General features: G+C 39.9%; 1 protein-coding gene and 1 long non-coding RNA gene across 5 annotated transcripts in view; one reads left to right on the top strand and one right to left on the bottom strand.

Annotated features, from left to right (window-relative positions):
* IGF2BP2 (insulin like growth factor 2 mRNA binding protein 2) overlaps positions 1-11778 on the bottom strand; it is a 142293-nt gene extending 130515 nt beyond the window's left edge. The window contains exons 1-2 of one of the 3 annotated variants that reach the window (XM_033135656.1): positions 11486-11778; positions 9872-9932 (exon numbers count right to left, since the gene is read on the bottom strand). In XM_033135656.1, coding sequence (XP_032991547.1) covers positions 9872-9932; positions 11486-11663 — 239 coding nt within the window. In that variant the 5' untranslated portion in view covers positions 11664-11778. The remainder of the gene's footprint in view (positions 1-9871; positions 9933-11485) is intronic. The other 2 variants (XM_033135647.1, XM_033135639.1) reach the window with 2 other exon arrangements.
* A 179-nt stretch (positions 11779-11957) lies between these two features.
* LOC117034205 (uncharacterized) overlaps positions 11958-26992 on the top strand; it is a 60935-nt gene continuing 45900 nt past the window's right edge. Inside the window, exon 1 of one of the 2 annotated variants that reach the window (XR_004425030.1) lies at positions 11958-12269. This is a non-coding gene — a long non-coding RNA (uncharacterized LOC117034205). Of the gene's footprint in view, positions 12438-26992 lie in introns of both variants that reach the window. The other variant, XR_004425028.1, reaches the window with a different exon arrangement.

Below are 26992 nucleotides of genomic sequence, written 5' to 3'. Positions count from 1 at the left end.
ATATTTTGTAAAGAAAAAAATAAAATGTAAATTTTAAAAAAATATTAAGTCATAAAACATTTTAAGACTATGAATCAACTAGTAGTTTGTTCTTTATTCTTTAAAAGGGTGACTAAATCCTCCATTTTTTAAGTATCTGGGCTTAACACTTGTTTCTAAAGATCCTCAGTTTCGTCATCGTTAGTGGTAACACAGAGGGAGGGTTAACAAGCTGAATCTGCAAATTCAGTGTCGACGATCTGAAGACACTACCATCAGTTTGAAGAGCAAGCGAGAAGAACACAGCCTGATCCAGGAGAAAGGCCAGATTATTTGTGCACCCACAAAATTTTTTCTATCCTTCAATGGTTTACAAATTTTTTTTACTTTCCCTTTACAAGAATAAATACAACTGCGCTGCAAAGGAAAAAAGAACTTTCAGCACTGGGAAAATCCTTCCCAAATTTTCAACCACTCAAAAGCCTAAGACTTTTGACCTCACAACCATTGAGAAGCGCGTGTCTGCTGCACATGCCAAGTACGTGTATGCCACGGAACCCATACATTCCATCACATTGAGCAAGCACACACAAGCCTCCCAGCTTCCCCAAACAGCCTGCACACCAGGCACCTTCTAGCCCTGCCCTGCCATCCCTGTGCAAATACAAAGGGGAAGGAGAATAAGAGAGAGGAAGTGGCCAGTGCAGGGCCTCAGAGAAAGAAATGCAAAACCCTTTGTGGGGCAGGCCAGCCACATACTACTAGAGTTTTTAAACATCAAAGAAAAGAGTAACTTGTGCGGGACTCCCAGTCCTGCTGCCACCATTGGAATCACTTACTGTTTCTATACACCATCAGTGAATACCAGTCTTTCCCACATGCTCTGGAATTAGAGACAGAGAGAATGTGCTAGCTACGTGACAAAGTTCAGTCACCTATGCTTCTAAGGCCACCTGCCTTCTTCTCTCCCTCCCTTTCTTCCTTAATAATTGAAGAGGCTAAACTGCATTTTTTCAATGTTAGACTGCTTCATCATCTACCTCTGACTCAAAGATGCATAACACTTTACTTCAAAACCTTATCCACACAATGATAAGAAAAACATCCATCTTTCAAATATGCATTGTTAAAATCACAAAGATCCGGAGAGACTAAAGTGTCTCCTTGTGATACAAAAATCAAATAAGCTGTCCTGTCCTCAAATAAGCTTTTTAAAAATATCCTTTATTTCATGAACTGGTTTAAGGTTAACCTGTCTACAGAATCATCACTCAATTACATACTCTTTGCTTTGTTGTTTGATGAGAAAGAGTAAAGAGAACATATAACGTGGTGATAAGAATGTCTTTTCTGATATTGTAAGCTCTATTCCAGGTTCTTGACTGAGAAAAGCCATTTTTTAAAAATTTCATAATAAATTTTATAAAATTATGTTCTTATCAAAAAAAGCACCACCTCTGTATCTAGAAGTAAAACTCTTGAACATCTCACTGGCAGTATCATTTACTATATCTTAAGTCCTATTTACTTTAAAAAAAAATCACGAATGCATAAGCTTAAGTACTGTGTCAAAAAGAAAATATAAATCTTTCTACTCTCTTTGCTATCACTGACTTTTTCATGTGTCAAAAGGTTTACAATTTTCTAATGCTAATAAGATGAACCACTTTATAAAAAGTAATTTGCAAGAATCCCTTATTTTCCTTTTCCAAAGCATCCATTTTTTAAAAAATACACAGATAAAAAAGAAAACATGCCAAATTTTCTGCAACATTCTAGGTCCTAAACAAAAAGCCTGTTTTTTTTTCCAGGATTTAAAAAAAATATCTGGGTCAAAAGCACAAATACAGACCCTCCCCCACATGGCATACATGGTTTTTACACTTAACTTTTAACCACAATGATTTTTTAAAACATCTTTTTATCTTTATACAATTACCACTGTTTCTAGTATAGGACTACTTCAAGAAAATTTCTTCAAATTATGGCTAACACTTTAGTTGTCTTTCCGTTACACTAAATTAAAAATATACTCAAGTTCAGTTCTTTATCTTCCTCTGCATATCTGTAGCATACACGTAAATTTTATCTCTTATTCTGAGTTAGGAAAAATATACAAAGTTACTCTAACCTATAACACATTATTAAACTTCCTATTTTATTGCTAGGGTGCTGTTGCTGTATTCAAATTAGACAGCAACGGTAATATGGCCACTGCTTTTCCCAAGCAGGTTTGGTCAGGTGTGAGGAAGAGTGGCTTTGGAGTCTGAAGCTTTACAGTCCTATCTGTAAAAGGGATGAAATACATATCTCTCCTGGCTGTTGTGAGGATAAAATAAGATTCATAGAAGGCCTAGTCCAGTGCCTAGCACATCAGCTACTCAGTATTAGTAAAACTAATACTTACTTTTCTTCCTTTTCCCTATCTTCTCAGTCAAAACTCCACAGAACGTGTAATACCCCAGCTCTGAACTGTACTAACTTAAAGAAATGAAATGCATGGGGATTTGGAAATAATCTTTCACCTATTTTTTTCTTGGTAATTCCCTCCTCCCTCACCACCATAAATATGACAGTACACAAAAGTTAAAGGAAACAAGAGGATAAATGCAGAAATAGTTTACAATTAAGGAGAAATGGACTGTACTTCACATGCTTAGTTATTTACTATGTTTTTGAGTGATTATATCATTAATGAAGAAGTCTCAGAAATCTTTATGGATGCTATCATATTAATACTCATTCTGTCCCCACAGGAGAAACCAAGGTTATACTCTATACAGAGAGCGAAGCAGAGAGAGATACCCAAGGTGGGGAAAGACCTGGAGGCTACCAGGAAACATTTAAACCAAAACACAGTTCTGCCCTCCAGCAATGTGTTGGCTGAAACCTGTGAAGAACCCACCCTAGACTTTCATTTACCACAGGGCACTTTCATTCACCAGGGCTACCTATGTGACTTGTGTGGCTCAGATGATGAAAGAAACGTCTTTCTTGACAATGTCCTATTTCGTAACCCAAGGAATGCAACCCTGAAAAAAGCATGTAACAACAGCAAAATCCAACCTGCACAGTGAGGCACGCTCCCCATTTCTGTCCAAGGCAAGCACCGTGATGGGAGGAGGTAATGTTGCTGGTGATTTTAAAATTACCTTTGTTTCTAATTACTTTTTTCTATAAAACTATAACAATATACAGATCATGCAGACTGATGTAAGAATAAGATCACTGCAAAGTGTCCTTCACAAACAAACCTACTTTCATATATTTCCCTAAGTCCTGACTGGCAGGCACCCTTGAAGCTTATAATACTTTCAGGTGACTTCTTCAGTTAAAAATAGTAAAGATAGATGAAACACACTGGACTGAAACTCAGAAATACTGAGTTCTAGCCCTGTCTTTAGTATTTAATAGCCATGAGGCCTTAGGCAAATTATTAAATTTCTCTGAGACTGGGTTTTCTCATCTGAAAAATGGGGATAATGTTAACTGTCTTATCTTCTTCACAAAATTATTATTTGAAATAAATGAAAATGTGTGAAAGAGGCTGTGCATCACTGGTACCATATGAATAGAAGATGCAGCAGGTACATGAAAATACATGTATCTCCCTGAGATGTTACTAATATTATTTACACATCAACACATGGAATTATGAAACCACCTTTCTGATCACATTTAAAACAAAAATTAAAAATCCAAGCTTCCCCTTAAGACAAATTCTCACACGCTGGTACACATCATACACTAAGAAAAACTGAAAACATTATCATTGCAATGGTCCCATACATATTTTCCTGGCCATTAGGTATATTTCTTATGATACAGGTAAATATTATAAAGTCTGAAACATGCATCAGAACTCTTAATCTTCATTTATTAGGCCTAGTCAAATACCTATGTTATGAAATGTTATGATAGTAAACAGAATGGGAAAATCCTTACTAAAGGTTCATATTTTAAGAAATAAAATGGAGAACAGATGAATAACCAGGAAATCCAGGAATAAACAAACAAAATGTATCTCAAAAATGCAAGCTTGTTATTTAGTGAGAACCAGAGGCTTGGGGAAGAGACATATACCTGTTAAATGATGGACATCTGGTGAGCTTTTAAACTTGACTGTCTGTTATTAATGCAAAGGCAGTCATTTTCTTTGGTCTCCTTACTCTACACCTCAATATGCCACCAAACTCTAAACCAAACTAAAGATACAGTTATTATATTCCCCATCCTCTTTGGGAGCCAAAGCAACAGAATCTGAATTTCTTTGTAAGAGAAAATAATTTGTCTTCACTATTTTATGGAAAGACCAGACTAAAGTCCATGATCAAAACAGGAAAAGTAAAACCTTAAAAATAATGCTCTGAGCACTCTGCAATTTTACTGCCCGAAATAGAACCCATACAGTCCATGCCACCAAATGAAAATTACAAGTCTGTAAGCATGAAGTCAAATTATAAAGTAAAAGATTTTTTTTTAATTTAATGAAGATAAATGGGAGGAAAGACTGTTAACTAGTAGGTGTTTATTTTTATTTGCTATTATGTTTTCTTCAATGATAGTGTTTTGAACAACAACTCAAACTAATTTGAACTTGAACTTGAGTCTAAAAAGTATAAACCTTGACTAATAAATTATTTGGGCATGTTTTATTAAACAGAACTGTCTCATCCTTCAAATTAAGAAATTAATGATCACTTCTAAGAGATTATGCTTTTGACTAAGTTTTAGAAAACTGGTTTAAAAAATTGGTTTAGTCAAGCCCCACCTCTTCTTTAACACCAAAAAGGAACATCAAAGACACTTTGAGTGGTATTTAAATATAATTTTTTAAAATATATTTTTGAAATTTATAATTCAACTTTTTAACAGCCTCCAAAGAAACCAGTTCAATACTATGCTGCTTCTAATGAAATTGATTTCCTCAGAGTACTTTTGTTTTGCAAAATAACGTATTATTGCCTTCCACAATATAGAATTTCTAAATAAAAATACATATCCATGTTTTGAATTTTCTAACACTTAAAAAATGGCTTACAGAGCATTAAAACCTTCACAGTCACTTGGCTAACTGTATTAGTGAGAGGGGATATCCAAGCAAAAATGAAGGAGAGTAGATTTTGCATTGGATGGTCCTTCCAGCGGCATGTGCACTGATGAAGCCACTACAGGTGCCTGTGCCCCGGCTTCCACAAGGTTAACCTCCTACAAGTTATACATCACTCAAAGCAAATATCATTGCATTTGATTCCCTTTGCCACAAAGGTTCAAATACCTAGTGATTTTCGTTTGCCTCTGGAATGAAATCCAGAGCAACTGTTGCTCAATTAAAGATTTCCTCCTCTTCCCCTTTAGTAGCATCTGTCTACTGTCACCCACAAAATATACAAGTGCACACACACCCAAGTACACACACCCCACTGAATCAGAGATGACACACTTAGCTCAAACAATATCTTCTAAGAACTCTGACCAATTGCTCATCTACTTTTGAAGATTTCATTAGCAGACTTGGATTCAGCAGTAGACAGCAAATATTTATTAAGTTGAAAAGTATCAAATATCTGTAACTACTTCCCATAGAAATCTGATTTTCAGAGCTTTTCTGACTTTACATAAATGTGCCCAAGTTACTATGCTTTTATGCACATTTCATCATTTACATCTTCTGGTTTAAAAATTGGAGCAACCTCCATAAAATAAAAACATTTACTCAAAATAATAGTGAAATGTTAATTTTGATATGCAATTAGTTATAAATCTTCTAATGTCCTTTTAAAAACTTCTTCTTGGAAAATATACTGTACTTTAGATCATTAAATATAACAACTGTTGTACAAATATTACTAATCTTCTCTATGTAAATAATAATCTCACGTTAGTTCACATAATAAAAAACAAAACTGAGACCAACCCTTATTGGTCATCTTATACCCAGGCATAATTACAAGGAAATATCATTATTTCTAAAAATACAATTTGGTAAATGTATTATACACCATCAAATCACCTTTTGGAATTAACATTTGGGTGTTTAGCCATTTAATACTTTTATAAATCGCTACAATTTAAAATTGATATGAATTTGGGGAATTGGAAAATCAGCAATATATAAAATCTATTTTGATTGGTAGGTTTCAATGGTTTCTAATATATAAATAGTGTAAAAATATCAAATGATCAGTCTTTTAAAAATATAAAGTAGAATTTCTATGTTGTCACCTGAATTATCAAGTAATTTTTTTTCTTTACTGCTTTTATTTTCATTCTAATACTTATCTCTTAAAGGTCATAAAAGTGTGTAATTCGCTATGACATTACCTAGAACCATATGAAAAAATTGTTAGTCACTTTTAAAATGGAAAAACTAAATGTCCCACTCAAAGCCAAATCACAAGTAACCTGACAGTCTGATATAAATTTTATATTAACATATATTACATCCACACATGGAATCTATATAATTAAATTGAGGTATTATTCAACAAATTTGTTATTCAACAAATTCTTCATATAGGAGGCTACCATATGATTTTAACCTAATAAAGTCTTTTTTGTTACTACAAAATTAAAAATTGATGCAGCAAAAGCCTTTGTTGCAGGGAGGGCTTGAGGTTGGGTGTTTTTTTGTGTGTTTTTTTTTCTTTTGGTATTTAATTCAACTATACACAATGTAGTACATACAAGCAAAACACAATTGAGATACTGTTTTCTTTAACATTCCTATAGGAGACCAAATTCATTTGCATTGGAGAGAACACAATTACTGATTTTTAAGTCATGAAAGACAAATTCATAGCTTTTTCCTACACTACCTCATAGTATTTACACCATCTCAGTAAAAGCATGTCTAGCACCACTTCGTTACTTCCTAGAAGTGGGCAGAAAGTGCATTTTTCAAAGTTTTGTTTCTCACAGAATCATTCAACTTGAGTTACAAAGCACATTCAGGTTAGCCTATGTCTTAGCTGCAGTATATGTGTGCATGTGTGTGGATAAAGTGTCTGTGTAAAACTAAATTTTCATCAACATCAAAAATGAAATTTCTATCAAGGAAATGTCCGCAACTTTCAATAGAATTTGAAAGTCCTTACCAGTTTTATCCTTTTAAAGAAAACTTTGATTCATACACACTAACAAGAAATATGAATAGAGAGAAAAAGATGCAAAGATTTTTATTCAACAGCGCCTGTAACCAACTTAAGAAGAGAAATAGACGGTTTGTACACGGTTTACACTACAATAATTTGCAGTTAATAAGAATTAAACACGTGGTGAAAATAAAGAAGTTTTCTACCTCTGAATGACCTGAGAAAATAATGGTATCTAGTCTGCCTACTATAATAATACATATAAAATGATGCTAGAATGATATCTAACAAAAGATGCAATTGGAAAGCAAATGGCATGCCAATAATTTCATAACTTAAAAACATCTCCTCCCAAAGTATCATTAGCTTTAAAAAAAATCTATTGGACTGTAGACATTAAAACTGATTCTTGAGAACAGAAAGAAATCAGAACAATCTAAAGAAAACGAGCACTCAATTGTTGAATGATTTTTTTAAGTAAGCAAGCAATGAGTATGAATTGTTTTCTTCACATTTTCACTTCAACTGACACAAAAACCACATATAGAACTGACTGGATGCTGACAAATTTACTCCTAACTTGTTAATTTTCATGGAAATGCAACAAAAGAACACCACAACAGTCACCATGTAACCTAAAAGCTTTGGTTTCAAATGTCACAGTACCCTGCTTTTTAAAAGCCACCACCGTGGTAATGCCCTGTACATGAGAACATACAGCCAGCTGCTTCATCCCAGGAGTCTGAGCTCAGTACACAACACCAGTCACTAGCTCTCTCTCCTTTAGCCTGCAGTACAAGTAACTAATTTCTACATTTTTAAACTAATAAAGGAAAGGGGGAGAAAACACATTAAAACCATGCAATCAGAAATGATGTAACCCCTACTGCAGCAGCTTATGCATACATTTGGTATGTCAGACGTCTTCAGTGTAGTGAATCACACACAGCGCATTTTAATCTGCCTCCTAGGTATTTCATATCACCCACATGTTCAAAGAAATCCTGTACTAATCGGACTGTATAAGTCCTAAATTGCTCTTTATTTAATTAATAGTAAAAATCTGGGACATGCTTTAAATTCTGAACTCTTGTATAAACACCATAAAATAATTTCAATTACACTCCAGCTAACAGCAAATAACCTCTATATTTTGAAACAAAATGTCAAAAAGTAGTATATTTGTCAGAAATTTTAGGAGATGTTAATAACTTTAAACTAGTATTTCACTTATTTTGCAACATTAAATAATTACTTTGCAACATGAAATGAGGTGTCAACCCATCAAATTTTAAAAAGTACTGATAATTTACTAACTCTAACCCCCAAAAGGACACAAAACAGCAAGTTAGCCAATAGAATTAAGCATTTACAGAAACAGCGCCCATCAAATATTTTGGGTGGTTCTTTCAAACCCTGTTCAATATATTCAAATTTTTAAGCGTTGTAAGATGAGCAATTTAAACTTACAATAAATACTTAATATAGCAGGAAGCTTCAACTTGGATGTCTCAAGCAAAAAATAATTTTAAAGAAAAGTATACAAATTTAGAGTACTTAATTGAAAAACCAATCAGTTACACATTACATCTTTTCCTAGAGAGAACTGGCTTAATATTACACATGAAACTGCGAATCATAACTTTTACCTCTTTTTTTAATAAGTATTAAGTAGTTTTCTGATAATACCACAGAATCATTTGCAAACAAAAGATATCCTGTTGCTTAAGATAAAACATATCTGCAAATGTGCACACAATTTTTAAAAACCACTTTAACAAAATATCTAAGTATTATAAAATTAGGATAGTTTGTTTTAAAATCTATTCAATCCTGGCAAAAATCAAGTGGCTACACTATTGAGTATCAGATTGTAAAGGTGGTAAATCAAAGACTTCACTTACAGTCTCTCCAATTCAGCTACTTAATGACTAATGGTGAAGAAATGTATGTGAATGGGATATAAACTAAGTTACAACACATAAGAGAAAAAAATCTAGAGTGAGTAATAAAGGGCCCAAATTTAAAGTCCACAATAAACTTCAAACAAAGCTCTTCTCCCTTCATTTCTCTCCTCATACAGATATTTCTCATGTAAGCAAATCACTGGAGCAATCCAACCTCCACAAACCTTTTTACTCCTTCTCTAACAACAATGCACTTAAATATAACTATAGATTTCACAGTGATATCTGTTTAGCCTGAAACATATCTTAAAAGCAACAGCAACAGCAACAAAACTCTCAGAAGCAATACTCAGTAGTCTCAGTAACTACAAAAGTCTGGCTTTTAACTGGCATCCAATCCAAACAACCCAGTTCTTTAGAGTGCTATGCAAAATATTGACCCATTACTGAATTATTTTATTATTCAACATTAAGCTATCTAAAAAAGAAAACTAATTAATCGCGAGGTTTAGTTAAGCAATTTGGCTGACAGTAAATATTTACTCTTAACATCTCACAGGAAGTCTTGACAAGAATTTGTTGCCATTGTGCTGGGGGTAGGGGTGGGAGGCAAGTTTTGATAAACAAGTTGAACAGTCTCAGCGAATTTAACACAGCTAATGTTCGACACCCCCTACCCCCAATAAGGCACCAGATATTTTCCAAGACGAGTAAACACCTTATATAATGAAAGTAAAAACTGTAACTTTCTAAACTATGTTATCTCCAACAACAGAACAAACGAAAGCCTTTTTTAAAATTACAAAAGCACATTTTTAAAAAACGAGTGTTTTTTTCTTTTTTACTTATACGTAAGCCCGACCACAAAATAACTAAGCAAAATATATTTACCTGAGCTTTTTAGAGACTGAGTAATCAACTTCCATGATTTTCCCATGCAATTCCACTTTACCTTTAAAACAGAAATTAAAGCACTCAGAACCTTCCTGGGAGGAAACCACCGGGGGTCTAGGAGGAGCACGTACAGAACTCCACGCTCGGGCTCCGCCTTCGGGCGCCCTCAAGGGGTCTCCTACCCCGCTCCAGCTAGGCAAACTTGGTTCCCAGTGGGAAAAAAGATGGGCGCCCGGAGTCTCGGGACGAGGTGGGAAGGGTGCGAGCCCGGAGCCGACCCCAGGTATAGCTGTGGGTGGCATTACCGGAAAAACAAATTTAATAAAGAGCGGCGCCAATTTGAAAGGATGAGCTCATTTGAAACTCAAGCTGCAGGACTGGCGCGGCCCCGTTTCTCTCGGCCCCCACTTCTCCATTCCGCTAACCCAGGTCCCGAAGACTCCAGTGCAATCCCCTCCCTGCCCTCTCCTTCTGGTGGCCCCCCAGAAGACGCGCAAAAGCCCTCTGGGGTCCGCTGCTGCGAGAGCCCAGTCCCTGCCGGCTTCTGGGTGTCACCTTGGCCTCGCCGCCGCCCCGCCCCCACCCCGCGCGCTAGTGGGGAAGGGGCTCCGACCCGGCCTGGGTTCGGGGGGCGCAGGCTCAGGGTCTGGGGGCCAGCGCAGCTCCGGGCGGTGCGTGTGCGAGAGGGAGAGTTGGTGAGTGCGCGCGCGCGCGCGAGTGTGTGTGTCGCTCTCGGTCTCCCGTCTGGGCTCCAGCGCGCTCGCGGGCCCCCCGGTCTCCTCTTTCCCGGTTCTCAGCCCGGGCCCCCACCGAGTTGAGACAGGGCACCTCGTAAAAAGGTGCTTCTGGCCGAGCGGGAGGCGGGGGGACAGGCGGCGGAAAGCCCCCAGCCTCGAGTTCTTCTTAATAAAATCGGACAAAAAATTCAGAGAAAAATAGGAGCGCTTGAGAGACGAGCGAGAGGGGACTGAGGTTCGAGGAGGACCGAGAAAGATGTGCCGTCGTGCATGGGGCAGGGTTTGGGGGAGCCTCGAAACCTCGGAGGGGGGTCATCAGGGTGGCGCCAAGGGGGTGCCGAAAGTGGGGGACCGCGGGGCTAGGTGGGGAGGGGGCTCGAAAGGAGAGTGCGGCTCCGGGGACGCCAGAGGGCGAAAGGTCCTGGGCACGAGGCACGCGAAGGGGTAAGGTCCGGTCGAGAAAGAGATGCAGGATCTGAGGGGTCCCTGGCAAAGGGGGTGACAGGAAGGTCAGGGAAGACGGGGGACGGGGGTTCTCTAAGGATGGGGGTGGGGAACTCGAACCATCTCCGGGAGTCAGGGGAACGAGGGTGCTCCCAGAAAGCGAGCTAGCCTCGGGGACCCTCGGGGCGGCACAGGGGTCCCAGGGCTGCGGCTCGGAGGGCAAGGGGTGAGTCCAGAGGTGTGGGGGGAGGGGAGCGCGCCGTCCCAGGAGCGGGCCGGCGGTTAGAGTTGAGGGTCTGGTGCGTGGAAGTGAGCGTGCGAGCGCGTGAGCCCCCGCCGGGCGCCGCCCGCGGGGCTCGGCCTCCCTCCCGGCGCCGTCCGGGCCAGAGAAGGGAGAGGCGGGGGGAGGGGGACAGCTTCGAGTGCTCACCCGAGAGGGTCTCGATGGCGCGGATGGCCCAGTTCTGGTCGGGGTAGTCCACGAAGGCGTAGCCGGACTTGAGCAGGACCTGTCCGGCCAGGGGCAGCTTCCTGTCCCCGAAGAGCTGCCGGAGGTCGTCGGCAGTGACGGCGGGGCTCAGGTTCCCGATGTAAAGCTTGTTCATCATCCGTCTCTTCCCCGAGAGCCCGCGGCTCCCCCGGCCCGGTACCCGGCGCTCCTCGCCTCCTCCGCTGCCCTCGTCTCTCCTCCTCCTCCTCCTCCGCCCCCCCCTCCGCTCTCCGCCCGCCCGCCACCCACCCCCACCCTCACCCTCAGCCTGGCTCCCCCCACCGCGGCCGCCCGGCCCGCCCGGGGGCAGAGGCAGAGGCGGAGGCGGGGACTCAGCGCGGCTGCCTCCTCGGGGCAGAGTCCTGGCCGGGCGGCGGCGCGCGGACAAAGCGCTCTCTCTGCCTCCCTCTCTCCCTCTCAAGGCGGTGGCGGGAGGAGGAGCAGCGGCGGGCGGCGGCAGCGCACCCCGCGTGTGTCTGTGTGAGAGTTTGTACGGGCGTGTGCGCAGCCGAGAGTGAGCGAGCGAGCGCCCCCTCCCCGCCCCGCGCCGCTGCGCCCCTCGCCTCGCGCCCCCAGCGCTCCGAGCTCTCCGCGCGCCTCCCCGGGCTTCTGCCCCGCTCTCAGCGGACGGAAGCTAGTCGCGGTCCGGGGCTGTGACTCCCGGGCGCCAGAACCCCGGGCCGGCGAGGCGCAGAGAGGCCGGGCGAGCGGCGGAGCGGAGAAGGTGCGCCCCGGGCGCGGGTGCTAGTGCGCGAGGGGGCGCGGGGGAGCGGCTGGGAGCCGCAGGCGTGGGAGGGAGAGGGGCTGTGGGAGAGCGTGGAAAGGGGTGTGCGCAAGGTGGACCGGATGTGAGCGCGCGGCTGCCAGGCGAGCGGGAAGGTGTGTCTCGGAGGTGAGGAGCGAGGGCAGGCTGGGAGACAACAACTTTCTCGCGGCGAGTTAGTCGAGTCTGGCGCTCTGCGCGTTCCCGGGCGGAGCGCTTGCTGCGAGACCCTCTCGGTGCCCCGCTCTCCCGGGCGGCGCGTGTGGTCAGGGATCGCGGGCTGGAGCCGGGACGCTGGGGGCCCTCACGGACTGTGCACCCCCGGGAAGTTGCTCCGACCCGTGTGGGGAGACGGAAGGCCAGAGCAGAGTCACATCCCCTCCGCCTGCACCCGGTGCGTCCGGAACCCCGCGGTGGGCGGCAGCCTGACGCTGGCAGCTGCTCTCTATTCTGGGAAGTGCCGAGGGCTTCCCGAGCGGCCGCTGCGAAGCCAGGTGGCGGGTAGCGAGGCGAGCGGGGAGGGGGGCAGGGGCTGTGGCACGGAGGACGGGCGCTCGCTGCAACGCGGCGAGGCCGGGTTCAGTCCCGGAGCCAGGGCGATGGAAGGCGAGGGGGACTGGAGCAGAGGCGCTCAGGCTGTGTAGGAGTTTCCCGAGCATTGCGAAGGGCCAGGAAAGGAAAGAGGTCCTTGCAAGCGGAGGAAACAACGTGACCGACGAAAGAGGCAGGGTTGGGATGACAACAGCCCAAGCCGAGGGGCTAGGGAAGGAACCAGACAGGCTGGAAACCGGTTGCGAGTTCTGATGGTTAGAGCCTGGTCCCAGCCAGGAAATGAAATTCTACAGGAGAGGGCGGGGGTAGGTGGGGGGGAGGCAAGATTCAGAAATAAAAGAGTAGACGATTCCATGATCTGGATTTCAGGGGGGCCTTAGGAGAGATGATGGCTTAATCCAGAGAAATGTGGGTTTTGGGGGGGCTTTGAGGGTCTCTTGGAGAAACCACAAATGTAGGGATTGAACAGGTTCGGGTCTCCTGGCTGGGTTGTGTAGTACTGCCTTTCCCAAGCTTTCCTATTGATGAAGGGGGTGGAGGGAGCGCGGTTGTTTAAAAAAAATCCACGTTCCCCAGCCACTTCCTTTGAATACCGACCCTGTGCGCCTGAATTTTATACTTTCTACAAGTACGGCCAGGTCGTTCATGTCCGGGAAAACACTGGCAGGTGGAAAGCCTATCTGCTTAGGACTCAGGCCTTCCTCCTTTCCTCCCACAGCTGTGTAGCCGGGAATGCGCCATATCTCTGAGCCTAAGTTTCTTCATGTATTAAAAGAGAGGACAAAACAACCGACCGTTGGTAGGGCTGTTGTGAGGGCTGCATGAAAGATCACCGAGTAGTGTGGTGAGACACAGCTGACATACACTTAGTGCCTGTTTCTTTTCGTTCCCTCAGAAACTCAAGAGCTTTAAAACACTTTCTTTTGGTGAAGATCTCCTTAAATAATTACTTATCTACATGGGAAAATATAATGTGTTCTCACCTAGATATTTGCAGTTGTTTGAATTCTGGCTTTGGTCTCAAATATTCACATACTTCCTTTCTCTAGGAAAGGAAATGGATTTAACTGCTCCTGGAGTTGGGAATGAACTTTGCCATTACTGTGTTTCCCCCAAAATAAGACCGGGTCTTATATTAATTTTTGCTCCAAAAGACGCATTAGGGCTTATGTTCAGGGATGTCATCCTGAAAAAATCATGCTAGGGCTTATTTTCTGGTTAGGTCTTAATTTCCAGGAAAGCCAGTAGGTATGGATGCTTCCCTACTAAAACGTAGTGGAGAATCACAAATGTTTGCATAAATTTCAGCAGACTGTGAGGTAACAATTGTCAGATGATTTATATTAATACAAAATGCCCTAATTGATATGGTCACCTTCATATTATAGGACAGCAAGTTTGCTTATTTCATTTCCACTAATTCAGAGTTACACGTTCTAAAAGAGAAACGAGAGAATGGCAGGGATAATTGGTCTCATTCATCTCTGAAAGGGTAGTAAAACTTTTTTTATTGTAGAATATTTTCAGACATGTCAATTCGAAACCACAAACATTTTAGCATGGATTCTCTGGTGGGCAGCAAGCATGTAAAGATTCTTGGCAGATGTGGCTTCTCATGAACTCTTCTATCCTGTTTCACCAGGTCACTTTCAAAGTGTTTTCTGAGCAATAATTGCTCTTTGCTGTAATTTATGTCTTTTGACCTGCTGGTGATTTGTAAATGGTGGTGCTGCAAAAGGGTTTGAATGGTAAGGTTGATGGAGAACACATTTCTACTCCATCTCTGATGTGTGGCACCCACAGTTCCTTCTCTTAGAATGCAGAGTTGCTCTTTCTCATGATAGAGAAGAGGATAGGGGGCAGCAAGGGGACAGCCTCCAAATACAAAACCAGTGACCTCCAAAGGTCACTGCCCTGCCTGACAAAACTTTATTTTCTACATGTTTTCTCCTGAGTTCCCCTAATTCATCCCCCACATTTCAGAGATGAAATGGAGATTGGTCTGAACTAAATTTAAGCCTAATAAGCCAAGTTCTGGTGAATGTTTAACTGAAGTCAGATTTTGGAGAAAATCTTATAGTAGGCATATTAATTTTTAAAGCATGTATTAACCTTTTCCTCAAGAGTTTCAAAGACAGTGCAGATCCTCACGGTTTCTCAATGATTCTTTTGGGCTGGATGCTGGTAAGGTAGCTGGGGAAAGATTCCTACCTACTTTGCAGGTAGGAAAACAGGCCTAAGAAAGTAGAAGAATTTCTTCATGGTCATACAGAGGGCTTGAAGCATGACTAGCAAACACATTTTAGCCTCACAAAGAGCCTGTGAAATGTTAAGGTTTCATCTTGGACTTTAGGACCAAAATACGTGTATTTCTGTCCATAGATAGAGCACCTTCTCATAGCATCACTGTGGCGACCTTAACCTTTTGAATCTGCAAAACAACTGTGAAAATGTTTTTGTTCAGCTAATGATGGTCATCAGTATGGCCAGTGTTTCTAGGTAATGTAAGAAGTTGGGAGGGGAAATTAAGCCTATTTGCTGGAAGATTGAAGGAAAAACAGTATTTGGTGGCATCAGCACCTGTCTACTCTTTGGGAATGGTAGGGTGACCTCCTTTAGACACCTTTTCTTGAGTTGGCAGAAGAAAAATTGGCTGACCTTAGTTAATTCACCTCCCTTAGCCTTCAGAGTCCTCATTTATAAAAAAGCCCAACCTACTTCTTCACCGTAAACTCTGGCTCCCTTACTTTTCATATTTTCCAAATTCTGGGCCACCTCAGAGCTCTGGCCCTTTGCACATACTGTTCCATTTCCCTGGAATGCATTTCTTCCCCCCAAGAAACTCCAGCCTCCTCCTCTGACTTGACCACAGGATACACAATGCACTTCATTTTACTCAGATAAAAAATATCTTTTTGATGGTAATAGTTGTATGACTTTGTGAATATATTAAAAACCACTGAAGTGTACATTTTAAGTGGGTGAATTTTATGGTATGTGAATTAAATGTCAAGTTTTAAAAATTGTATGAGGAAAAAAGTCTTCTCTTCCCTACTGTATGGTGAATTTCTGCAGAAATGAGAGCTTGTATTTTTCATCCTTTGGCCATTATCAAACCTGGCATATAATAGGGACTCAGGTAACACTTGTTGATGAAACAATGACCATCTGAGGTTTTCTGTAAGGATTAAGTGAAGGTGTTTATGATGGTGCGTATCTTGTGTCATGCTTAATAGGTAGCAGGAGAAAACGTTCACTTTTCTCCCCTTGTTAAATTCATTCATTTATTCACAGCATTACACGATGTTAGACACTGAGGATACAGAAGTGGATGAACAGTGTCCTGCTCTCAAGGAGTTTATGATCAGTGGGGAAGGCAGATGAGTAAGCAGATTATAGTTGGCATTAGAGGTGCCACAATAGACTCTGTGAGCATAGAGGAGAGACTGTCTCATTCGGCCTGTGGTCGGTAAGGGATCATTATGGAGGAACTGACGTTGGTAACTGGTTTTGAAGGATAAGTCAGGGTTTGCTAGGATAAGAGGAATGGCAGAGGAAATGCATCCTAGACAGAAGGAAGAACATATGCAAAAGCACAGAGACATAAGAAAGCATGTGCTCCACACCTAAAATCAAATCCAAATGTGGATTCAGAAATAAGTTTAAGAGAAAGAGTACTGAGAAAACAATGCAAAAAAAAAGTTTTTGAGAATTGAAGACATGGATCTCCACATTGAGAAAAAAAGATCCAGAGCAAAAGTACATCGTGGTGAAATTTAGAACTCAATCAAATTATAAAGGCATCTGGGAGAAAATAGGTCACAAAAAAGATTTTTAATATTGTTATAGCTGTGTATGGCGTCGGGTACTAGATTTATTGGGGTGATCCTTCATAAGCTATACGAATGTCTAATCACTAATGTATATCTGAAAATATAATTTTGTATGTCAACTGTAATTGAAATTTTTTAATTTTTTTAAGGATTTGAAAAAAAAGAATGGGAATGTATTTTTCTAAAGCATAAAGGAACCTAGGAGGCAGTAGAACACTGCCTTCAAAACTGAATGGAAATTATTTTCAACCTAGAATTCTAAACCTGGTTAGACCATCAATTAAAAAGACATGAAGGTTTCAAACATGCCCCATTTGGGGGAAGCTACTAGAGGTTAAATGCCAGCAAAACAGTGGAAGAGAAAGACATGGGATTTGAGAAATATGGAATCCAACCCAGGAGACTAAATAGAAGATCCAGAATGCCGGCGATGCAGCCATCCAGAGAGCAACCAGCACAGAAAGGGACAAGAAGACAGAAGCCGTTTGAGGACTTCAAGGAACAAAAAACTGGAACTCACATATAAATGTAATTATTTCTGATATGACGGCAAGCATATTGGAGCACTTGGAAAAAATTAATCACAGCTATATGAAAAACTAGGCAAATGGAAAAACAAGGAAATCATTAACTAGGAAAAACACATGGTCATACGGGAAAGGAGCAATGGTCATAGGCTCAATGGTGAAAATATTTGTACAGTCATAATGTAAACACTGATGTATTATCCAAACCACATAAAGAGAACTTATGAATTAATCATAAAAGACAACCATTAGAAAAATGGGAAATAATATGAATGGGCTAATTCACAGAAGATGCAACTCAACTGGACAATAAGCTTAACTCATGAGTAATTGGAGAAATTAAAATCATTCACAAATAGACAAAAATTTAAAACTTCTGATGATATAAGGTACTGGCAAAGGTGTGAAGCATTAGAAACAGCCATCCACTACTAGCAAGAGTGTACATTGGTACAATTACTCTGAGGGACAGTTTGTCATTATCTAGTAAAAATGATATAGGCCTCAGCACTCCCTGTCAATCATTCTCCCTTTTCCTAGATGGCCATCTCATCTCTCTTCACACCTTTCCTATTACTCTTCATGCACTTTAGGTGTCAGCTGATAACCTTGCTTTCTGTTGCACTGAGAAAATAGCAATCAAAAGAGCACTTCAACAAATTCCAGCTATACCAGCTCACATATCTGCATCAGTGCCCATAGATTCTGCCTTCTCTCCTGTTACTATGATGCCTATGCGTGATCCAGAAAAGGAGAAAACTGATGACTTCAGAGAAAATGAAGAAACATGCACATTCTTTGACCTGGTAGTTTCTTCAAGGAAACATGTACAAGTTTCATTGTAGCACAAGAATAGGGAAAAATGGAACCTAAATGTCCATCAACAAGAAAATGGATAAAAACTAAGATTTTGAGATAGTCATAAATTTAATATACATCAGGTTAAAGAGTATGCACATTGATTGATTTTCTCTGGACTCATTAGTTTCTCCCTTATGGATGAAATAAATGAAATAGGTTACATGTATCAATGTTAAAAACTAAAACATGCTGAATGAAAAGTTGTATTAATAGAAGGATGTGTTATGGTACCATTTATATAAAGTTTGAAAACATACATAATTTTATTGCTGATATGGACTCATTTGTATGGTATAAATGTATAAAAACATGCATGGGAATGACAAACTTCAAATTTGAGATAACAATTACTTCTGGGAGAGCTCCACATTTCAGGTAATTATTACCTCTGGGAGAGGAGAAAAGGGAATAGGAATTGGAGAGTCACACATGGAATTTCCATTTTAATTTTTTTGTTTATAAAGCTGGGTGGTAGGTAAAAAGTGTTAGTTATCTTCTTTTTCTTAACTCTTCAGTAACAACATTTTTCTTTATCTGGCAGGAGATGATTCTCAAACCAGATTAAGCATCATAATTACCACAAGAACTTTAAAAATACACACTTCCCAAGACCCACCACTAGGACTCCTGAACCCAAATTTTCAGAGCTGGGGCCCAGGAATCTGCATTTTTTAAAAACTAAGGTTTTTTTTTTTTTTTTTTTTTGGTTTGGTTTTCAGTTTATACATATATATATATATATATATATAAATTTATATTTGTTATACATAATATATATTTTATATACAATGTTAGAGTTACAAAAAGACTGCAGTAGTACAAAGAAGTCCTTTAGGACATTCGCCCAGATTCTCCAAATGTTAACATTTTGCTGCATTTTTTTTATCCTTTTCTCTGTTTCTTTCAACAGTTTGAGAGTAAACTGAAAATAGGATGTCCCTTTACACCTAAGCACTTAAGTTTATATCTACTAAAAAAACAAACAAACAAAAACAGTCTTTATATAACCCCAGCATAATAAAACTAGGAAATAAACATTAATACTGTTATCAAATCTACAAACCGTATTCAGTATTCAGATTTCACCAGTTGCGTCAACAGGGTTTGTTACATACAGCAAAAGGAAATTCCAAATCAGTGGTTGCATTTGGTTGTGCTGTCTCTTTACTCTCTAATCTGGACAGCACCCCAGTCCAGCTTTGTTTTTCATAACATTGACGTTGATAAAAAAAAAAAAAATAGGCTACTTATTTGTTAGAATGCCCCTCAGTTTGGGTTTGTCTGATATTTCCTCATGATTAGATTTAAGTTACAGATTTTCTTGCAGGAATACCACAGAAGTGAAATTGCATTGTATCAGGGCCATGCGATGCTGATGTGTCTCATTATTAACTGGTGATATTGTTTGCTCACTTGCTGAAGGTGGTACGTGCCTGGTTTCTCTATTATAAAGTTACTAAGTATCTCTTAGGGAGATACTTTGATGTTATGTAAACACTCTGTTACTCCTGAAAATTTCAATTATTAGTGTTAGTATCTATTGTTGATTCTTGCCTAGATTAATTATTTTTATTATGGTTGCCAAATGTTGTCTAATTTTGTGATTCCTTTTATATTTATTAGTTAGATTTCTATTGTAAGGAAGAGATTTCCCTTCTCCATTTATTATATCATTGTGGATTAATGGATTCTCATTCAAAGTGTTATAAACTTTTACAAATATTAAGAGCTAGAAAATGGATTGTGTATATAAATACACACACATGCAGATCTATACCTGTCTATATTTACCTGTAACTATATTAAAAATCACAGATACAGACTGACACCTCTAATTTCAATGAAATACTGCAGGGTTCATTTTTCTCCTCTTCACTTTTCGTATTTGTAGCTTTCCTTCAACAATGAGAAATCTGGCTCCCGTTATCCACAATGTATTGACTTATTTGCTCAATCCTAGAATACACAGAATTGCTAACCCATGCTTCTGGAAAAAAAAAAAAAAAAGGTATTAACTAGGCTTCAAACTATTATCTAATATTAGTTTAGAGTTGTGTGTTTAGCCCGAGGGCATATGGTCCAAATACAGTGTACAAAAGTTACTTGAGTTTTATTTCCTCTTTCCGTAATGGTTATCTTATTCATTTGAAATTTTGTTGGCTCATGTGTTTGTTTTTAACATTTTAGTTTTCCCCTCCATCTTTGTTGATTTTATTTATTTTTCTCTTTGTTGTTGTTGTTGAGTATGTAAAACATTAACATGATTCCAAAACACAGAAGGTATAGTCAGATGATTTCCATCCCCTCCCCATTCCTGTGATTCTATCCAATTCATTCCCAACCAACCCCTGAGGGTAACCAATCTGATTAGTTTCTAGTTTGTCTTGTGTTTTTTTTTGTACAAATGAATATATACATGTAGGTTTTCTTATTTCCCCTTTTCCTACAAAAAAGGTAGCATACCGTAGATACTCTTTTGCATTTTTATTTCTTCGGTTAACAATATATCCTAGAAATCACTCCAAAGCTCATAGAGATCTTTCTCATTCTTTTTTTAACAACTGCATAGAACGCATATGTCATATATACCAGGGATGCCAAAAAAAGTATACATATGACTTGTATTCATCTTTTGTTATCAGTATATATTGAGTATTACAATTTTAATACAGTCTTCCTTTCTTAAAATGTGTATACATTTTTTTTGGCACCCTCTATATATGCGCGTGTCAATGGCTTTCAGTATTTTTTAATTTTACAAATAGTGATGCTATGAATAACCTTTATGTATGTATTTTTGTATTATTGGAGGTTTATCTTCAGGGTGAATTCTTAGTGGGATTGCTAGGTCAAAAGATTATGCATGCACATGTGTGTGTTTTAAATATATATTGTGAAATTCTCTTCCATAAAGATTGTACCAATTTGCATTCCTACCAGCAATGTATAAGAGTGTCTGTTCCCCTAGCCTGCCAACAGGTGTGTGATCATATTTTTTAATTTTTGCCAATCTGACAAGTGAGAAATGGTATCTCAGTGTAGTTTTAATTTGTAATTCTTGTATTATGAGTGAGAAGGAACTTCTTTTCATGTTTAAGGATCATATTTATTTCCTTTTTTGGTACATTTACTGTTCATGTTTTCTGTTCATTCTTCTGTTCAATTTTAATCTATTTTTCTCCTCAATTTTTATGAGTTAATTAAATTTTAGGGATATATCTGTGATATACATGTTGCAAATATTTTGTCCCAGGTTTTAATTGTCTTTTGACTTTGTTTATGGCATTTTTTTCCCATGCAAATTTTTTTCTTTTATGTAGTCAAGTTTATCAATCTTTCATCCCATTTTATTTTGAGTTATAGTTAGAAAGCTTTCTTCTACACCCAAGTAAAAGAGAAATTCACTCATTTTTTAAAACAGGATTTGTGTGGTTTTGTTTTTATATACGTATTCCTGATCCATTTGGAATTTATTCTTGAGTATGACATGAGGTGTAAATCCAATTTTATCTTTTTTTCCCAAATAGCAAACTAGTTGTTCGAGTAGTATTTGTTTAAAAATCCTTTTAGCCCAGGAATTTTGAGATGCTACCTTTATCACATACCAAAGTTTCATATGAACTTGGTTCTATTTCTGGATTTTCTTTTCTCCTGGTCTATCTATTCATGTGCCTATATCTCACTGTTTAATTATAAAGGCTTTATAGTATGTTTTAAGGTATGCCTAGTCTCTCTTGTAACTTTTTTTATATTTTAGTGTTTTACTGGCTATTCTTTCATGTTTGTTTTTCCATATGAAATTTAGTATCAGTTTGTCAGGCTCCATAAAAAGTTGTTGGTATTTTATTGAGATCACATTACATTATAAATTAACTTAGGGATAACAGACATCTTTATGATGTGGAAGCATCCTAGGTAAGAACAAAGGCTGTCTTTCCATTCACCAATCTCATGTAGCAAAAAAACATTGGGGTCTGTCAGAAAGAGGGAGCGGTGGAAAAGCCAAATGTCATTGACCTCAATGGAAAGTCAATAGATAATGGCTAAAATTCATAAATCCAGGAATGGTGTAAGCAAATTAGTTAGAAATACATAGATAAAAACCAAGGGAGAGAGCTACAAGAATGAGAGAACTATTTTTTTTTTTTTTTTACGGAGGCTTTTAGTACATGTGTCAGTCAGGATCCTGGTAGGAAACAGCACACTCAGTCAGAGTGATAGAGAATCTAATAGAAGTACGATTGAGAGGTGTGAGTAGGGTTAAAGAACATAAACAAGGATGGGTGCCACTGGCAGCAACAGGGAGCCATTACCACTGCGTGGCCTAAAGAGTGATGGGGCGGGAGGCAATTTAAAGGAACCAAGACAGCTATAGGAGAGGACTGCCTGATAGCAACCTTGGACTTGGGTAAAACTCAGCCCCTGCTCATTGTAGCGCATGTTGAGAGCTGAGGGAATAAATATCTCACTCTGCTCCCACTCCTGCCAGTGCCCCCTAATGGCTGAACCAAAGCAGGAGGCAGAAGGCAAGGGAACCCACTAGTGCCATTTGTAATGGGCAGCCTCCAGCACAGTGGGACAGGGAAGGGTAGAGAGTGGATTTGGAGGGACACATGGAAGCTACCCAAGCAGTACTAGAATGCATTTAAGTATGTAAATGTACAGCATATAACAAAACAATAAAATAACAATTAAAAAAACTTTAGTCAATGAACCTATGGTCTAAGGGAACATGGGTCAAATAATTAAAGATTGAAAATTGATAAATGCCTGAAGAGAGATTGGGGATATTCCCAGTGAGGGAATCCTGGCAGATCCTCTGGAGAGGGACACAAACATTCCTTGTAAAACAGTCATGTCAGGAGGAACACCAGGAGCCTCTTGTTTTATTATACAATTTAATGTCCATTATTGATACAGTGGCCTCACAAACTCAGCATGTAAGTAAACAAGCCCCCACTTTCCCCCCCCCACACACACAAGCCATAGGAGTTAGTCTTCAGTCCATGGTTTCTAATTTATACTATATTTGGATTCCTTGATTTCTGCCCCTTCTCTATGTTCTTTGCCTCATCAAATTGTACACCACTCCTGAGACAGGAAAGTATTGTGGAAAATTCTGTACTGCAATCAGTAGACCTAGAATTGAACCCCCTAACTTTCACTTACTGGCTCTGTGACCTTAATAAAGATACTTAGCCTCTCTGAGCTTCAATTTCATTTTGTGACGGGAGAATAATACCTCATGGAATTGCTATAAGAGTTAAAGATGCTATACGTCAAGTACCTGGCACAAGGCCTATCACTCAGTAGATGGCAGGTGAGGATATTACCGCCCTATTGCAGACTACTGGGCTTTCCCTTGTCCTGCCAAGGTTCTTGACTTGGAGCACTTTACAATGGGAGTTGCCTTCCACACACCTACTTGAAACAAAAAAATTTTGGATGAAGTTGGAAAGGACCTGAGCAGTAATCTGGTCCATCTTCCCAGCAGATGCAGGAGATTCTGCCACAGGCTTTGTGACAGGTGGTCACCCCAGCTCTGCCCATACCAATGGAGAGCTCACCACCTCCTGAAGCTGCCTATTCTCTGAGGACTGGTTGATTGGAAGAAAGCTTTTCCTTGAACTGAGCTGAAATCAGCTTCTCCACTAATTAAGACAAAACCATTTAGAGCTCAAAGAAATCTTTAAGGTCTTCAAGCTCCCCAGCTTATTTTATGAATCTGAGACTCAGAGAGGAAGGTGAGGCAATGTTCTTCGTGGTAACACTTTGTGGAGCTTCCCAGAACAGTCTCCTCCCTGCCCTGCAAGGCCAGCAATCAGCATGGCCTCTAGTTCTTCCAGAGCCGCCCATTCCCTCAACTTTTCCCCACATGAACCAAGGTCCACTCTTCACCACTCTGATCACCCACCTTTGCAAATGCAGAACCAAACCTAATTCTTATTGTGATCTGGCCCTAGCAGAGTGAAATAAGATTATCTGTGAATCAGATCCAGGGCAAGGTATGGCCATTAAACCTGGAAAGGCCAAGAACTTGAGTTGGACAAAACCAGCCGGTCATTTATCGAAACAGAAGTAGTTGTGGTTGTTTAGTTCTATACAGGCTCTCTTCCCTGGACACTTAGAATTTGACATAAACTTTTGAAACATTTGTGCCAGATCTACAAAAGTTGCTCAGTAATACTCATTAATAGATTTAGTTTTACCTTTCCCCGCACCCCCAACAAACATAAATGAAAGAAGAGGGATTAGAGATAGGGGAAAGTGTCAATGAAAGAAATAGACCAGTTGTCCCAAAACCAGAGTTGTGAATTAGTGGTTTCCCCAAATAAAGTATTGGACTAATCACATTACTTCAAAATAAACCTAAGCAGAAGTTCTAGAAGTCCAGCATTATTGGCATTTTCTGCTAATGTTGATAGAAAAGGCACAATAAAGAACTGCCTAGAATAAGATATAATAAAACTGGTGAGTCCTTTTTTTCAAAGTCAGATAAATTATTTCTGGTTCTCACCACATTTCTGAGAAGATGAAGGAGGAGTCATGGCTGAAAATATTACTGTATTGTTTAACTGAATAATCCTCAGAGAAGTTAAATGTTTTTATGCAATTACTGTAATTACCAACATATTTAACAAGGTGCCATTTGCCTCAGTGATTTGTTTTAAGATCAGTACCACATCTGGGAATTGGTTTTTGAGATTTTCTTTTCTAAATCTCAAAAGCCAATGACCATTGATATTAGAACGGGTAAACTAAATTCTAGTTTTAATGGGAGACATCTATTTTTATATTCCAGGTACCTCTATTTTCTTTCATTTACCTAGGTAATTTTCTTTCCACTTGGACATATGCCCTGCTGGATAACATGTTTTAAGAAAATCACCCTCCTTTATATGAAATGCATTTTTAACAATCATACCAGAGGTGGTCTCCAGAAGCAGCTGATCTGATAAGAAAAAAAACAAAAAACAAAAAACAGCTAAATAAGTACCATGCCCAAACAAAAATTGTTGTTTTTGTCAGAACTTGGCCGTTTTTCAGATGGACAATTTTAAATAACACATGCAACTGCTTATTGACAATTTTTTATTTTTGTTGCTATTATTAGCAGCCCTCACCAGGTCAATAAAATAGATAGCTAACTCTTGCCACCCTCTCTAAGGGAATTTATCCTGGACTCAGCTAGACTGAAAGACTGAATGTGAAGGCCAGCAGGGCACCAGTGAGCACATTTTCATTGTGCTCCAGTCTGAGGAGGGAGAGTATTGGCAGCTTCATGAAATAGCGATTTGATTTTGGTCTAGTAGAGTACCTATTCTGTGGCTTACTTTGAATTATTTTTTTTAAAGACTATATAAAGTCTTATCGCTGTGTGAAATATGTTTTATCTTATAGGCAAAACATTTTTTTCTGTGATAAGGCATCATCAGATTAATAATGCAAGTCAGTGGGAAATATGAATCAATTTTAAAACTAGTGGTATACCCAACTCTAGGCTTTTCATCTGCTCTGTTTTTTTTCTGAGAGAAGGGAAGGGGGTGAAGTAGAGGTAGATAGTTACTATATCTGTAAGGTCTGTATTATTCAATTTAGAAGGTCTCTGACTTTTTGAAACCAGCAATAAAGAATTTTGAATTGTCCAACTCAGTTACTCCTGAATACTGTTGCCAAAAACAAGAAGGACAAACAATGGTGACAAAGATGCCACTTTTGAAGAGAGACAAGCAGGCTTTTCTGAAGTAAGTTATTAACTCATATCAGAAACAAAAAATGGCTACCATCACATGGTAAACAAATCTGATAAGTAAAAAGCACAACTTTTGAAACAGAAAACCTGGAGTCTAGTCCTCCCCACTTCGTCAGGCTTATAAATTTGGGGCAATTCTCAATTACTTGTTAAAGGCAGAGTGCTGGATCTCATCATCTTTTGGGGGGTTGTCTTTCGTGGTAAGATCTATTAGCAGAATTCTTCTTGGGAAAGTAGCTGCCTTTGTTTCAGGAAATACCCCGACAACCCCCTAGGGCATCAGGGCTGGCTAGGGCTCAGGCAACAAAAGGCTGCATTTTCAGAAGCAGGAAATTAATTTTTCTTGGGGGTCGGAATGGGGAGAAGGTGCTCCTTATAGGGTGAAGGAATGAGAAGAGGAGAAGGGAAGGCTAGGGGGTGATTGTTGGAGTAAGGATCCCGTATGGGGTAAAACCTCCAGTAGGGAATGATTAAAAGGATGTTTATGAAGCAGAAAGCCTAAATGTAACTTTAAGTGCTTTATGGAATAAAGGGCAATGTGACCCTTCCTCAAGATATCCACGTCTCCGTGAACTTGAACATACTAATTAATGATCTGTGTGAGTCCGGGTTGTTGAAAGAGGAGCAGGGAATCATATGGACACGTTGGAGAACAGAGATGGTCTCAGAAAAGCTGGAGCTAGGAGGCAGAGAGGACTCTGAAATGCATGCCTTCATCAGTCAGCAGAAAACTTGGTAGGACTGTGGACCTCAGCTGGGCACAGTGGGGCTCAGGCATAAAGGGGCCAGCGGCGCCCAGCTGACATTTGGGGTACCCTGCTATTGGGGGGTCTGCAGGCTACCATCTGAGCACCACTACCAGCTTCATCTTGAGTGTTTTCATCCTTTTCACATCAGTGTCAAGTTAAGGGGTGATTTCATAGGATCCACTTCTGTGTATCCTCAATACTTTGATTAGAACAGGAGGCACTGTCCCCTAATATTTTTCCTTTCAATATGTTTCTTAAACCCCTCTATATTGTTCTCAAGTTATTTTCTAGCTTGCACTCATTTTATCATTTTGTTTCTTTTTCTTAGAAGTGAATTGATAGAGATTTGGGGTTATTTCCTACATCTCTTCTATTCATCATTCATCTCTGAAGATTACTTGTAAGGCTA

The sequence above is a fragment of the Rhinolophus ferrumequinum genome, chromosome 2 (assembly GCF_004115265.2).
Source record: "Rhinolophus ferrumequinum isolate MPI-CBG mRhiFer1 chromosome 2, mRhiFer1_v1.p, whole genome shotgun sequence".
NCBI classification, from domain to species: domain Eukaryota; kingdom Metazoa; phylum Chordata; class Mammalia; order Chiroptera; family Rhinolophidae; genus Rhinolophus; species Rhinolophus ferrumequinum.
The sequence above is the reverse complement of the archived record's forward strand: the minus strand, read 5'-3'. Positions and strand labels throughout refer to the sequence as shown.